The 16,358-nt window shown below is 45.4% G+C and overlaps 1 protein-coding gene across 1 annotated transcript in view; it reads right to left on the bottom strand.

The window, feature by feature from the left end:
• Window positions 1-12,687, bottom strand: part of TIA1 (TIA1 cytotoxic granule associated RNA binding protein) — a 47,276-nt gene extending 34,589 nt beyond the window's left edge. The window contains exon 1 of the mRNA XM_077263089.1: window positions 12,411-12,687. Within this exon, the coding sequence (XP_077119204.1) occupies window positions 12,411-12,436 (26 nt within the window). The 5' untranslated portion in view covers window positions 12,437-12,687. The remainder of the gene's footprint in view (window positions 1-12,410) is intronic.
• Window positions 12,688-16,358: the final 3,671 nt, after the last annotated feature.

Here is a 16,358-nt window from a genome sequence, read left to right as displayed (position 1 = left end):
CGCCGTGCTGTGGCGGACCGTCGGGAGCAAAAAAACGTTACATGTATCCTTGAAAGAAGCAATAGTGGGATATGCTTTTGCTAGGAGTGACCAATGTCTCCTGATGATAGAATGTATTTTAGGTACCAGCGGGTGAAATACATGTACAAAAGGAATCCTTTCTAGGCTGAGTGCACACCAAAAATCTCTTCCTCAGGAAGCTGGCAGTGGGAGAAGTGGGGCAATGCTGCAGTCCTGGGGTATCCAAGCGGTGTGATGCTGCAGCCCGGTGTCCACGGTGAGCAGAGCCGAGTGCATCATTGGTTTCTCGGTGGAAATTTTCCTGAAGCCTACAGTCTCAGGAAAATGGAGTGGGAGAGGCCCAGCCGAGATCTCAATCCGCACACATGCTGCCTCCGGCGGCCCAAAGCTTCAGGAAGATGGCCGCAGGGAAACCAATGATGAACGCCACGCTGCTCACTGCCAACACCAAGCTTCAGCATCGCCATACTTCTGCCACCACCGTTTCTCTGAGGAAGGGACGCTGCTACACCACTGATGCAACCCCCCAGTAAGCCTGCATTCGGACTATGAGACGCACCACCACATTTTCCGCCCTAATTTGTTTGGGGAAAAAGTGCATCATAGGCCAGGATCACACATGCGAGGAATACGGCCGAGTGTCGCATGTTAATAACTGGCATTGCCACCGTCACTCAGGAGCGGAGCGTGCGGCTCCATATATTGCTATGCGGCCGCACGCTCCGCTCCTGAGTGACAGCGGCAATGCCAGGTATTAACATGCGAGACTCGGCCGTATTTCTCGCATGTGTGATCCCGGCCTTATAGTCCGAAAAATACAGTATATTATTTTCTTTTAACAGACTGCCCACTTTGACCTGGTGACCAGCCCCCATTTACTTTTTCCCCCTAATTATGCCAATGTTTGTACTTTCCATATCACAATCTGGATTAAACATAGAAAATAGAAAACTTGCAAATTACACACTGACCCTGAGGCTATTTTAGACTAACTTCCTGTTTCAGGAAATCCAAACATATGTTACCAGCAATGGACGGACTCATCCTATCTTTTGCATCGAAGCATCTAATGAGCATGTGTAAAGGACATTGTGATTGGTGGGAGCAGGGTCAGCTGTGACATCGCCTGTCGCAAGTGGTGGGAGCAGGGTCAGCTGCGACATCGCCTGTCGCAAGCGTTGTTAGAAGGGTCAGCTGTGACATCGCCTGTCGCAAGCGGTGGGAGCAGGGTCAGCTGTGACATCGCCTGTTGTGATTGATGCATCCTGTGTTATCCGCAGTGTACAGACATGATACCTGTCACTGTAATCCTGCCTCTGATGGCAGCAAAACTGCTGCAAATGCTTCCTGAAACTACGACTTTAAAATAACCTCAGTGACCAGTGAGAGTCACTAAATTACTGATTTTATATTTAATCTCTACCCGACATGACTTTTATCCCTTTTTTTTATGTTTTTCTTTTTCCTCTCCTTCAAAGATCCATAACCTTTTTATTTTTCCATCAACATAGCCATGTGAGGGTTTGTTTTTTGTGCGGGATGAGATGTAGTTTTGGGTGACACCATTCATTTTGTGCGGTACATTCATTAAAAGGTATCAACCACTGAGGACTCTCAATTCTAAATATTTTACCATTCATTTCATCATGTGATGTATTGGAAAGTGAGGAAAAAAAATTCCAAGTGTGGCAAAATTGCGCTAAAAGACACCATTTTCAAACAGCTTTTTTTCTTTACAAGATTCCCCCAGGTCAGTACAATTACAGAGATATCAACCATGGTATTTTGTTTTACTTAAGTGGTAAAAAACCCCGTGATATCTGTAGAAAGAAAATGAACAAATTTCGCTTTTCTAACCATTTTCCAAGACTAGCGATTTCAATTTTCATTTGATGGGGCTGTGTGAGGGCTTGTTTTTTGCACCCTGAACAGACCTTTCTATTGATATAACAGGGTGAAAAACAATCCCCTCTTACTGCATTTCTGTGGCATTGCAACAAAAAAAAAACCCCCAAAAAAACGTAAGTTCCTGAGCCCGCATGAAAGTAAGGTAGCAGACAAATGACAGCACTAAGTAATATGTCAAACCTACAACATGTCCAAAACAAAACCACAAATAAGACCCCTTAGGCTATGTGCACACACGTAGGGAGGGTTCTCCCGCAGCGGATTTGATAAATCTGCTGGGCAAAACCGCTGCGGTTATCCCTGCAGATTTATCGCAGTTTGTCTTGCGGTTTCCGCTGCGGGTTTACTCCTACTATTGATGCTGCATATGCAGCATCAATAGTAATGTTAAAAATAATTTAAGAAATGGTTACTCACCCTCTGACGTCCCGATCTCCTCGGCATTGCACGCGGCGGTCCGGTTCCAAAGATGCTGTGCGAGAAGGACCTTCCTGACGTCACGGTCATGTGACCGCAACGTCATCGCAGACCCTGCTCGCACAGCAACCCAGACCGGACAGCCGCGTGTAGCGCTGAGAGCTGAGTATAGCATTATTTTTTATTTTTTACACAAATATGGTTCCCAGGGCCTGGAGGAGAGTCTCCTCTCCTCCACCCCAGGTACCATCTGCACATGATCTGCTTACTTCCCGCATCGTGGGCATAGCCCCATGCGGGAAGTAAGCAGATCAATGCTTTCCTATGTGTGCAGAATCGCCGCGATTCTGCACAAAGAAGTGACATGCTGCGGAATGTAAACCGCTGCGTTTCTGAGCGGTTTTTCCTGCAGCATGTGCTCAGCGGATTGCTGTTTCCATAGGGTTTCCATGTAACTGTAAACGCAATGGAAACTGCTGTGGACCCGCAGCTGCAGAAACGCTGCGGTTCCGCGGTAAAAACCGCAACGTGTGCACATAGCCTTATAGTATCGTATTAGGCAAAACTTGCATTAGGGTATGTGCACACATTAAGTATTTAGAGCAGACATTTTTGCACTAAATCCACATCTCTTGGCAGGAAAGTGCTGCATAATAAATACAAGCGTTTCTGATGCGTCTTTTCCTCTACTCATTTGAATGGGTAATGAAAAAAAAATCTGCAAAAATGCTGAAAGAATTGATGCATTGCAGATTCACACAGCTTCAAATCTGCACGGGAAAAAAAATGAGCAAGGAGTGCATGAGAAGTCAGAAATTGGATTTAGCTGGTGCAGAAGTTTCTGCTGCAAATATTTTCCATTTAGGGCTTGTTCACAAGTTGCAAAATTTGAGCGATACACACACACACACACCACTCATCAATTGTTGCTGTTTTTTTACCGGTTTAAATAAATGGAAAAACAAAGAGTTATAAACAAAGCATTTTTCCGGCCAACAGCTTGATTTTTTGCAGCAGAAATATGCAGATACTTCAGATATGTTCACATGTGACGAATATGCAGATACTTCAGATATGTTCACATGTGACGTTTCTGGCTTTCGTTCAATGATCAAAACCTTCACTCTTGGTAGTAGAACAGCAGCAGGTGGATGACATGTCCGATCTGTCTACAGTATATCTTCATAAAGTTAGTATTAAGCTGGTTTCACACTTGCGTTTTGATCCACAGCGTTTCAGCGCTAAAAAACGCATGCGTTTTTTTTCCCTATACTTAACATTAAAAACGCATGCGCTTTGACGCGTTTTCGGCAACGCATGCGTTTTTTGACGCGTGCGTTCATTTGCAGAAATGCAACCTGTAGTAATTTCTAGCTGCGTTTTTTTGCCGCAAAAAAACGCATGCGTTTATTCGCGGCAAAAAAATGCATTGCTGTCTATGTAAACGCATGCGTTTTTATAGAAAAACACAAGAAAACCCTAACGACAAGAAAAAAAACAAGAAAACCCTAACCCTGACAAGCCACCTCCCACCATCAAGGTGATAAAGGGATACAAACCCTAACCCTGCCCCTATATGACAGTGAATACTCTACGAGTTTATATTTTTAGTACTCTATAGCAATACCGTATATCTTGGGGTGTCCACATTGAACAAAGCTTTTTATTAGAAGAATGTCCTGGTCACCAGGTCAACATAATAGCCAATTCCTATGGATCCCTAGGGTTAGGATTAGGGGTAGGGTTAGGATCCCTTTGTCACCTTGATGGTGGGGGGTGGCTTGTCAGGGTTAGGGGTAGGGTTTCGATCCCTTTATCACCTAGATGGTGGGGGGTGGCTTGTCAGGGTTAGGGTTTGGATCCATTTATCACCTTGATGGTGGGGGGTGGCTTATCAGTGACCTGGTGACCAGGACATTCTAATAAAAAGCTACCCCTAACCCTAACTATTTCTATTTATAGTGGGTTTTCTAGTTGATTTTGATGACTGGCAGCTGTCACACACTTCTCAGCATGCGTTTAAAAAACGCAAACGCATAGAAAAACGCATGTAAACGCGTCTAAAAAACGCGGCGTTTTGCCGCGTTTACATGCGTTTTTTCACCACATGCGTTTTTTTAAAAAACGCTGCAGATCAAAACGCAAGTGTGAAACCAGCCTTAGTCACCAAAAATGTAGCACAAAAGGTTATGCTGCGTTTTTTTTGCATTCGCTCATTTCTTTCTAAGGGTGAAAAAAAACAAAATGCTGAAAGTATTGACCTGCGGCAGATTTGCAAAAACACTGCAGTGATCAAACTCAGTAAGGAAGAAAAAGGAAACCGGGTGTGCCTGATATTCCTAGAATCTCAACGCTTTTGCTGGTACTGTAAAACAAAAAAAAAAACAAACAAAAAAAAAAAACACAAAACACCACTCGTGAACCCAGCCCAAATGTGAGCACATACCCACAGGATGAGCTGAAAGCCAAAATGTTGTGTACGGTCTGGTCCTGAGGGGGTTAATGCCTGCAGCCACTCTTCCTTGTAAAATATTTGCATTGTATCTTATGTCTGTTTTGCTCCATACAATTATAATACAAAGAGCTTGCCGTGACCTTAACCCCTTCCTGATCGGGGAACAATTATTTTCGGTTTTGGGCTTTCAATTTTTCCTCCCCTTATTCCAGAAAGCATAACTCCCCTCACCCCATTGATGGAGATGAGAGCGCTTGGTTTCTGTGGAGTGAGCGGACGCTTTTTATTCAATCGTTTGGAGGACTGAAACATCAGCAATCCTGGCAATTTCCTTATTTCTTGACACGAGTTACACATGTGGCAATATTAAATATGGGTCATTTCTTTGTTTTCACACTGGGAGATTGTTGTATTTGTATTTTTTATCTTCCCGTTAACTTCCTAAACTGCCTTAATCCCATGTGAAGGTCACCGCTAGTGCAGTAATCTGTTTGCACCCCACAACTGCGGCAAGTAATGTGCCCCCCAACTGAGGGCAAACCATTATAATGACATGGAAGACAGTCAGCACATCGTGACCCTGTGTAAGTTTTGGAAAAATACAGCAAAAAAAAATAAATGCATTGCTTGAAAATAGTCCACTTTGCAAGCCCCATTCATGCACGGAGGTTCAATACAGGTTTGGTTCCAAAACCCCCAACATCACGTCCCCACGATGAGCTTTGGTTGAGTCTTTGACGCTGCAGAATTTCAGCACCTATATAAATTACCGTAGGATAGTTGCGGTTTCTCAATGAGTTTTTGTGTGCGTTTCTAATCGCTGTGTTTATCTACTTTTGGTATGTCATGAATTAAATAAAACAGATTTGTTTTTTAGGCCATGTTCACACTTTGCGGTGTGCTCTGCAGGTTTATCCCGCAGCGGAATTGATAAAATCTGCAGGGCAAAACCGCTGCGGTTATCCCTGCAGATTTATCGCGGTTTGTTCCGCGGTTTCCGCTGCGGGATTACTCCTGTACTATTGATGCTGCATATGCAGCATCAATAGCAATGATAAAAATAATAAAAATTGGTTATACTCACCCTCTGATTTCCGGATCTCCTCGGCGCTGCACCCGGCGCTCCGGTTCCAAAGATACTGTGCCGAGAAGGACCTTTGTGACGTCACGGTCATGTGACCGCGGCGTCACCACAGGCCCTGCTCGCACAGCAAACCGAAGACCGGACGGCCGCGGGCAGCACTGAGAGGTGAGTATAACATTTTTTATTTTAATTCTTTTTTTTTTTTTTTTTTTTTTACACTATTTATGGTTCCCAGGGCCTGGAGGAGAGTCTCCTCTCCTCCACCCCGGGTACCACCCGCACATTAACCGCTTACTTCCCGCAACGTGGGCACAGCCCCATGCGGGAAGTAAGCGGTTCAATGCATTCCTATGGGTGCAGAATCGCAGCGATTCTGCACAAAGTAGTGACATGCTGCGGGTTGTAAACCGCTGCGTTTCTGCGCGGTTTTTCCCGCAGCATGTGCACAGCGGTTTGCGGTTTCCATAGGGTTTACATGTTAATGTAAACGCTATGGAAACTGCTGCGGACCCGCAGCATCAAAATCGACGCGGATCCGCAGTAAAAACTGCAAAGTGTGAACATGGCCTTATACTTCCTGGTATTTACATTTGACAAAACTTTATTGATAAACTTAGCAACGAAATTACATGAGTTTCTGAAGTGGAAACGAACCAAAACACATTTGCGTTTTTTACCTGTGGATTTTCTGGATCTAATGCAAGTCTATTAGGAAATCAGCGTGTGGTCCGCGTATCCCCGTTACGCCATCAGTTTCAGTGTTTTGCACGGTATGAATAATTTAGAAATCTTCTATCCTTTGCAACGTTAAATACAGACATCATGCGGACTGTACACTGATGCCATTGGTGTGATGTATTTTTCACAGACCCATAGACTTGTATTGGCCCTTTTCATCTGTGATACCGGAGAAAAATGCACATGCATTGACACACGGTCCATGAAAAAACATGGACATGTGAACAGCACCATAGCTTATAATGGATGTGTTATATCCATGAAAAATAACAGAACACGTACGATATGGATGGCTGAGGCGGAGGTGCATAGGCTCGATCACCGCGCCATTCAGGAGGGAGATCTTCAGAAGCACATTCGGGATTTAGTGGGGTCCCAGAAATTGGAGCTCCAACAATTGGGAGTAATTTCCAAATTTGACAACTCCTGTAGTGGGACGAATCTATTTGCTACTATTTGCCACAGTTTCCAGGCAGAGGTTTTTGTGCTGGAAAAAAATGTGACTGTACAAACAACAATGTGGTTTTCCTACTAAAGGCCCGATTCATTATTGCATTTGCGACCTTTTTATACAGTTTTTACGCCATATTCATCTTTTCCATTATTTGCATTTTTTAAAGTCACTTTTTTAGTGGGCTCATCTGCGTTATGTTTTTTAGGTCGCCTCTGTGGGCGGAGTGTTACATTTCCAGCTGAATTATCATATGCAACTTTACTTCACAAAATTAGATACAAATGTGCTCCGGGCCCACCTCCTCTCTCCCATCCAAGAGAGATCTTATGTAGGGTATGCCTGACACTTTTTTTTCAAATTTTGCGTCAATTTAGGGTATGTGCACACGCTGCGTATCCGCAGTGGTTTCCCATGCATTTACAGTACCATGTAAAGCTATGGGAAATGAAATCCGCAGTGCACATGCTGCGGAAAAAAACGCGTGGAAACGCAGCGGTTTATTTTCCGCAGCATGTCAATTCTTTGTGCGGATTCTGCTGCGGGTTTACACCTGCTCCAATAGAAATCTGCAGGTGAACACCCGCAGAGGAAACCGCAATAGAAACCGCGATAAATCTGCAGTAAAAACCGCAGCAGTTTTGCACTGCGGATTTATCAAATCTGCTGCGGAAAATTCCGCAATGGAATCCGCAGCGTGTGTGTGCACAAGCCCTTAGGAGGAACATGCAACTTTTTAAGCCAAAATTTTGCAATACAGGTTAAAGACTAAAACAAATTTTTTTTTTATTATTATTTTGCGCAAAATCCTTGCACTGCATGTGTAATATTGATTAATTGGGCAAAAAAAGGTCAGGGACTACAACAAAAGCAAAAAAGAAAAAACAGACTGCAAATGAAAAATTGTCCCAATGAGTTGAATTTTGTAGACACAAAAAACACACGTTTTCTACCCAGAAAGTCCAACTGTATATAACCATAGACACACTTTGCATTAATGCTGCTGGAGAAGCAGAACGACGCCTCATTTCCCTCCTACTATTCGGCCAAGTGTCTGCTGGGCGGTGCTTCAGCTGAGGGGTCCTTGCCCATGAAACACTTCCCTTCCGGTCTGGATTGAGAGCTCTGGCGCTCCTCTGTATATCTGGAAGATACAGGGTTCTGCTAAGCTGTCATTCAAGACCAGAGGGGGAGGATTTATGGGCAAATCTCTAGACACTATCTGCAATAACTGTCGCCCAGAAAACAGAAAAGAATTTCATTTTCACCACTGTGACAACATAAGAATGTCTGGAGAGTAACTAAACTGAAATATTTTGTATATTGAACTTATTTATTGAAGTCCCTCCTGCCCGGTTAGGCTATGTTCACACGTTGCGTTTTTTTAATGCAAATTTTAAGTTGTGTTTTGAAGCACAAGCAAAAGCGATGAGATTTCAGGAATCTCATGCACACACTGTTTATTTTCCTTAAGGAATTGGTAAACTGCTGCATTTTTTTTTAAATTGCAGCATGTCACTTCTTTCAGTGTTTTTGCAGCAATTTTTCACCCATAGAAAGCAATAAGTGCAAAAATGCAGCAAAAAAGGAGGTATCAGATTTGCTGCGTTTTTGGTGCAAAAAAACAAAAGGTGCATCCTGCTTTTTTTGAGGAACTAAGCTTTATCAACATGCATAAGAGGCAATAAAAAGGCAGCGCAACCTGTTTTTTTTTTGGAAACAGCTTTTTTACTGCCAAGAGAGCAGGTTTGCCGGTGGCAAAAAAAGCATCAAAAGACAGGGCTGTGGAGTCAGAGTCCATTTTCTCGGAGTCGGTATAAAATGGAACCACTCTGACTCCTAAAATATATAATAAATTGTGTACAGTAGTTTAATAATGTAAATGTTTTCTTAATTTGGGAAAGTTCTGTAATGTCCTATGTCTTTTCTGTTCCTGATGTAAGGATCTCGGTTTTTGTTGAGAAATCTGTGCTGCACTCTATGTACCTGCTCAGTAGTGACGAGTGCTGTGGGGTCGTAGCTGAGATGAATCTGTGCTGCACTTTGTGTACATGCTCAGTAGTGACCAGTGCTGTGGAGTCGTAGTTCAGATGAATCTTTGCTGCACTTTATGTACATGCTCAGTAGTGACCAGTGCTGTGAGGTCATAGATGAGATGAATCTGTGCTGCACTTTATGTACATGCTCAGTAGTGACCAGTGCTGTGGGGTCATAGCTAAGATGAATCTGTGCTGCACTCTATGTACATGCTTAGTAGTGACTAGTGCTGTGGGGTCATAGATGAGATTGAATCTGTGCTGCACTCTATGTACATGCTCAGTAGTGACCAGTGCTGTGGGGTCATAGATGAATCTGTGCTGCACTTTATGTGAATGCTCAGTAGTGACCAGTGATGTGGTGTGGTAGATGAGATAAATCTGTGCTGCAATTTATGTACATGCTCAGTAGTGACCAGTGCTTGTGGGGTCATAGATGAGAGGAATCTGTGCTGCAATTTATGTACATGCTTAGTAGTGACCAGTGCTGTGGGGTCATAGATGAGATGAATCTGAGCTGCACTCTATGTACATGCTTAGTAGTGACCAGTGCTGTGGGGTCATAGATGAGATGAATCTGTGCTGCACTTTATGTACATGCTCAATAGTGACCAGTGCTGTGGTGCGGTAGGAGATGAATCTGTGCAGAACTCTATGTACATGCTCAGTAGTGACCAGTGCTGTGGGGTCGTAGCTGAGATGAATCTGTGCTGCACTTTGTGTACATGCTCAGTAGTGACCAGTGCTGTGGGGTCGTAGCTGAGATGAATCTGTGCTGCACTTTGTGTACATGCTCAGTAGTGACCTGTGGTGTGGTAGAGATGAATCTGTGCTGCACTCTAAGTACATGCTTAGTAGTGACCAGTGCTCTGGTGTGGTAGAGGAGATGAATCTGTGCTGCACTTTATGTACTTGCTCAGTAGTGACCAGTGCTGTGGGGTCGTAGCTGAGATGAATCTGGGCTGCACTTTGTGTACATGCTCAGTAGTGACCAGTGCTCTGGTGTGGTAGAGGAGATGAATCTGTGCTGCACTTTATGTACTTGCTCAGTAGTGACCAGTGCTGTGGGGTCGTAGCTGAGATGAATCTGGGCTGCACTTTGCGTACATGCTCAGTAGTGACCAGTGCTGTGGGGACATAGATGAGATGAATCTGTGCTAAACTCTATGTACATACTCAGTAGTGAGGCAGTGCTGTGGGGTCGTAGCTGAGATTAATCTGTGCTGCACTTTATGTACATGGAAAGCAGCTAAGGCTTGTAATAAAACTTGCCGTGTCTAAACCCTCAGAATAAATATGGAAATAGCTGTGGAGGATATTCACTAGATTAAAACATAACTTTTAATAAATATATAAAATGCTCGGGTCCTAACAAAACACATACATAAATAGTGAAACAAAGTGCTAAAGTGAACCAGTGCTCAATGTATAAAAAATTGGAATGATCTTACCAATTTAGACGGACGAATGGAGAAAGTCTCACCAATTCTGTGGGATAGGTGGTTCCAAGATAAATACAAAGCGAAAAGAAACCGGGCCAAGGGTAGGGAATGTAATATTACCACTGTCTTCCCTGTGAACCCTTGAAGAGCTCCTGTCCTCACAAGGACAGGCCCCAAGTGAGCCCTGCTATGGCCACCCACCAACCACAATATACCCTAATTGTCTCTTATTATCTCCCCAGGAGGGAGATAATAAGAGACAATTAGGGTATATTGTGGTTGGTGGGTGGCCATAGCAGGGCTCACTTGGGGCCTGTCCTTGTGAGGACAGGAGCTCTTCAAGGGTTCACAGGGAAGACAGTGGTAATATTACATTCCCTACCCTTGGCCCGGTTTCTTTTCGCTTTGTATTTATCTTGGAACCACCTATCCCACAGAATTGGTGAGACTTTCTCCATTCGTCCGTCTAAATTGGTAAGGCTACGTTCACATTTGCGTTGTGCGCCGCAGCGTCGGCGCCGCAGCGCACAACGCGAACAAAAACGCAGCAAAACGCATGCACAACGCTGCGTTTTGCGCCGCATGCGTCGTTTTTTTCATTGAATTTGGACGCAGCAAAAATGCAACTTGCTGCGTCCTCTGCGCCCCGACGCGGGCGCCGCAGCGACGCATGCGGCGCAAAACGCAAGTGCGCCGCATGTCCATGCGCCCCCATGTTAAATATAGGGGCGCATGACGCATGCGGCGCCCGACGCTGCGGCGCTGGCCGCAAATGTGAACGTAGCCTTAGATCATTCCAATTTTTTATACATTGAGCACTGGTTCACTTTAGCACTTTGTTTCACTATTTATGTATGTGTTTTGTTAGGACCCGAGCATTTTATATATTTATTAAAACTTTATGTACATGCTCAGTAGTGACCAGTGCTGTGGGGTTGGAGGTTTGGCTTACTGACTCCACAACCCTGGCAAAAACACTACATGTGAACACAGCCTTAGTTTGTGAAGATCAGGAACCCCCACTATTCACTGACATGAAGGGTGGGAAACCCTCAGCTTATTCTTCAGCCAAGTCAGAGAGACTCAGGCATCTCTGAAGCTAGTGAGGGAGGACTGGGAGACCCCACAGTCATCACCGTCCGTACTTGAACCATGACACATGGGAGTGCGAGGCCGGCCATAGAAGTTCTACTTGAGCCTGATCTTCACTCTGTTTGCCCTCGAAAATAAGCAGAGAACTTCTGCCCCTTCCTTTGTGCAGTCGTTGAGGGTCTCAAAACCTAGACCCCCAGCAATCAAAACTACTAAACAGGGACAACATACCCCCAAAATATTTAAAATAGTGAAGTTACCCTTTAAACTTGCTGACACGGAGTGGGGACTACGAGAACGACAGGAGTGATAACAGGACGAAGATGGAAAACACACACGCAGATTTACAAGGGGAAAGCACAGAGGGTGGAACGGTAAAGGGGCTTTCCATCCGCTCCGCCATCAGTGTGACCTGTGGGTGCAGCACCCAGCGCTGAGGTGTAGGGTCAGCACCACTGTTAGGCAAGGTATAAGGCCCCATCCTTCTAGGTAACATGCGCTGATGCCACGGACAGGAAGTCCTGACCACAGCCTCCTGGGGGCGCTACAGCATCGAACAGGCAGAGCCTGGAGCATCAGCCAATCACGGCCCAGCTTACATCCTTCGCACACAGGTCACACAATGAAAGCGGCGATGCTATTGGTCGCTCTCTATCACATATGTTCTATCTACAAGCGCCCACGCAGCCATCGTCAGCGACCAGGACACCGCATCCGGGCACCGGCCGCATCGGGGAAAAGTGGCGCTGAGGCCTGAGGAACTCACAGGGTCCTGGGCATCTCGTCCTCCATGGCTCCAGGCTCCGGGTCCCTCTCTGCTCTAAGGGACCCGGCGGGAAAGTAAACCTTACGGTTCGAGTCCGAGCTGGACAGGTGAATGTCAGCGGCAATAAAGAACACCAGGCGCCGTTGTCAGCCGCTTTGTGTAGCCGCTCTCCACTGCCTCTCACCGCCCCGGCCTGGAACAATGCAAGAGAAACCGTCACCACAAGATGGCGGCGGAGGAGCGCTGCGCATGCGCGGAGCAAGGACCCCGGAAAAGGCTGTCCCCTGTGAACGCCTCCTTGTTCTTAATAATGTGTACAAAACAGATGTAAATAACGGGAGACGCGCGAGATACGGACGTGCGTGACTGCACGGGTGACCGCGGCGAGCTGCCGTGTAATGGCGGAGCTGGGGTGCACGGAGGAGGGGACAAGGGGGAAGTGCGCCGCCCGGGAATCGAAGCCGGGTCGCAAGAATGGGACTCTATTTACATGATACCACTACACCAGCGGCGCGGCGCGGCCGGGCAGGACGGAGTGTGCTGGTCCGTGGGGCCACTGTGGCTGCACAAGTGTAGGAGGAGCCGATGGCGCCATTTATATACCTGGGCCGTGCTATCAGTCTGAGAGCTGCTTCTTTGTCTTTAGACCCCATTTCACACATCAGTTTTTTGCAGTCAGTCGCAATCCGTTGAATTTTGAAAAAAAAATGGATCCGGTGACTGATGCCGCCAGATCCGTTTTTTCTCATAGACCTGTATTTGCGGCGGATCGCCTCACGTTTCATCCGCTGGATCCGTTGAAAAATTTTGTCCGGAGACGGTAGCCATAGTAATGTTTTTTGTCTACGTCGAAAAAACGGACAGCGACGGATCCTTCGCCGTCCGTCGTTGCTAGAATGGAAGCCTATGGGCGCTGGATCTGTCAAATGACGGATTCTGTTTTTTTAACAGCATGCTCCGATTTTTTTAGGATCCTTTAGCCAGCCCCCCTAGCCGGATCCGTCAAAAAAACTGGATCCATCGCATCAGTTTTTCACAATCTGTGACGGATCCGTCGAGCCAACGGATTGTGACTGTCCGCAAAAAACTGATGTGTGAAAGGGGCCTAAAAATTTAAAGGGGTTGTCCATGTATAAGGCTATGTGCACACGTTGCGGATTAGGCTTAGGAATTTCTGGTGCGGATTCTGTCTCTCCTGGCAGAAAACGAACCTGCGTTTTTTTGTGCGGTTCCGCAGCGTTTTTTTGTGCGTTTTTGCTGCGGTTTTCTTGCGGATTTGCTGCGTTTTTTACCCCTGCGGATTTCTACACTATGTTCCAAATTATTATGCAAATTACATTTTTATCGGATTTTCCTAAATGGTCAGTGCAAATGACAGTCAGTCTAATAAAAGTCATCACCTGTTAGATTATACATCGAATTTTATTGAAGAAACCTCCCAATGATAACAGTATAATCTCCAAAATGAATAAAAACTCAAAATGCACTGTTCCAAATTATTAGGCACAGTAGAACTTCTAAACATTTGATATGTTTTAAAGATCTGAAAATGCTCATTTGTGGAATTTGAAGCATTAGGAGGTCACATTCACTGAAAAAAAAGCTATTTAACTCCAAAACATCCTAACAGGCCAAGTTACATGTTAACATAGGAACCCTTCTTTGTTATCACCTTCACAATTCTTGCCTCCATTGAACTTGTAAGTTTTTGGAGAGTTTCTGCTTGTATTTCTTTGCATTTAGTTGGAATAGCCTCCCAGATCTGCGGTTTGGATGTGAACTGCCTCCCACCCTCATAGATCTTTGGCGTGATGATCCTGAAAAGGTTCTCCATAGGGTTGATGTCAGGGGAAGATGGTGGCCACACCATGGGTTTATCTCCTTTTATGCCCATAGCAGCCAATGACTCAGAGGGATTCTTTGCAGCATGAGATGGTGCATTGTCATACATGAAGATGATTTTGCTCCTGAAGGCACGTTTCTGATTTTTATGCCATGGAGGAAAGTTGTCAGTCAGAAACTCTATATACTTTGCAGAGGTCATATTCACTGTTGTGAATTCCGTTCTCGGGCTCCCTCCTGTGGTCATGAGTGGTACTGTGTGAGTTTGTTCTTGGGCTCCCTCTGGTGGCCTTTAGCGATATGGCTGGTCTTGGCTGGGCTCAGCTGCTTCATTTCCTGCTATGCTGGGCCTATTTAATTCACCTGGACTTTCACTTGTTGCCTGCTGTCGGTGTATTCAGTCCTGATTCTGAGCTCTCCTGAATATTCCTTGTAACTAGTGTTGAGCATTCCGATACCGCAAGTATCGGGTATCGGCCGATACTTGCGGGTATCGGAATTCCGATACCGAGATCCGATACTTTTGTGGTATCAGGTATCGGTATCGAAACAACATTAATGTGTAAAATAAAGAATTAAAATAAAAAATATTGCTATACTCACTTCTCCGACGCAGCCTGGACCTCACCGAGGGAACCGGCAGCGTTCTTTGCTTAAAATGCGCGCGTTTACTGCCTTCCGTGACGTCACGGCTTGTGATTGGTCGCGTACCGCCCATGTGGCCGCGACGCGACCAATCACAGCAAGCCGTGACATAATTTTCAGGTCCTGAATGCCTAATTCTGCATTCAGGACCTGAAAATTACGTCACGGCTTGCTGTGATTGGTCGCGTCGCGGTCACATGGGCGGCACGCAACCAATCACAAGCCGTGACGTAATTTTAAAATGCGCGCGTTTCCTGCCTCCCGTGACGTCACGGCTTGTGATTGGTCGCGTCGCCCATGTGACCGCGACGCGACCAATCACAAGCCGGAAAGTAATTTTAAAATCCTGAATGCCTAGAATTAGGCATTCAGGACCTGAAAATTATGTCACGGCTTGCTGTGATTGGTCGCGTCGCGGCCACATGGGCGGCACGCGACCAATCACAAGCCGTGACGTCACGGAAGGCAGTAAACGATACTTTCCGATACCGATACTTTCAAGTATCGGACGGTATCGCTCAACACTACTTGTGACCAGTCTCCTGCTGGAGAAGCTAAGTTTGCTTGTTCATTTTGCTCATTATTTCCTTGAAAACGTTTCTCAGTATATGATGAGTTTAGTCCAGCCTGCTTTTTTTGTGATTTTTCGCTTGCTGGTTAGTTCTGGGGTGCAGAGTGCGCCCCCCACATCATGAGTCGGTGTGGGGGTTCTTGCATTTTCTGCGTGGCTTATTTTTGATAGTTTTTGTACTGACCGCACAGACTCCTATCTATTTCTATCTATCTAGTGCTAGCGGGCCTCATTTGCTAAACCTGTTTCATTTCTACGTTTGTATTTTCCCCTTAACTCACCGTTATTATTTGTGGGGGGCTCTCTAAAACTTTGGGGTTATTTCTCTGAGGCAAGTGAGGTCTTTGCTTTCTCTCTAGGGGTAGTCAGTTTCTCAGGCTGTGAAGAGGCGTCTAGGTTTTTAGGAACGCTCCACGGCTGCCTTTAGTGTGTGTGGATAGGATCAGGATTGCGGTCAGTATAGCTTCCACATCCCCAGAACTTGTCCTTATATTCTGGTCATATGTGTCTGATCAGTTCTGAGATCCTACCACCGGATCATAACAGTACAGCAGGCCAAAAAGTGTTAATGCAGCAGAAGAGGGAGAAGAGAAATCTTGAAGTCATTTTTTTTTTTTTTTACCTCTGCACTGTGTTTAGCCTCTCTCCTCCCCTTAATCTCTGGGTGGTTTTGAACTCAGCTGCAGATATGGACATTCAGAGTCTGTCTTCTAGTTTGGATCATCTCACTGCAAGGGTACAGGGCATTCAGGATTATGTAGTCCGCAGTCCTATGTCAGAACCTAAGATACCAATTCCTGAGCTGTTTTCCGGAGATAGATCTAGGTTTTTGAATTTTAAGAATAATTGTAAGTTATTCCTTTCTCTGAGACCTCGCTCCTCTGGTGATT

Source organism: Ranitomeya variabilis, chromosome 5, assembly GCF_051348905.1.
Source record: "Ranitomeya variabilis isolate aRanVar5 chromosome 5, aRanVar5.hap1, whole genome shotgun sequence".
Lineage (NCBI taxonomy): Eukaryota > Metazoa > Chordata > Amphibia > Anura > Dendrobatidae > Ranitomeya > Ranitomeya variabilis.
The sequence above is the reverse complement of the archived record's forward strand: the minus strand, read 5'-3'. Positions and strand labels throughout refer to the sequence as shown.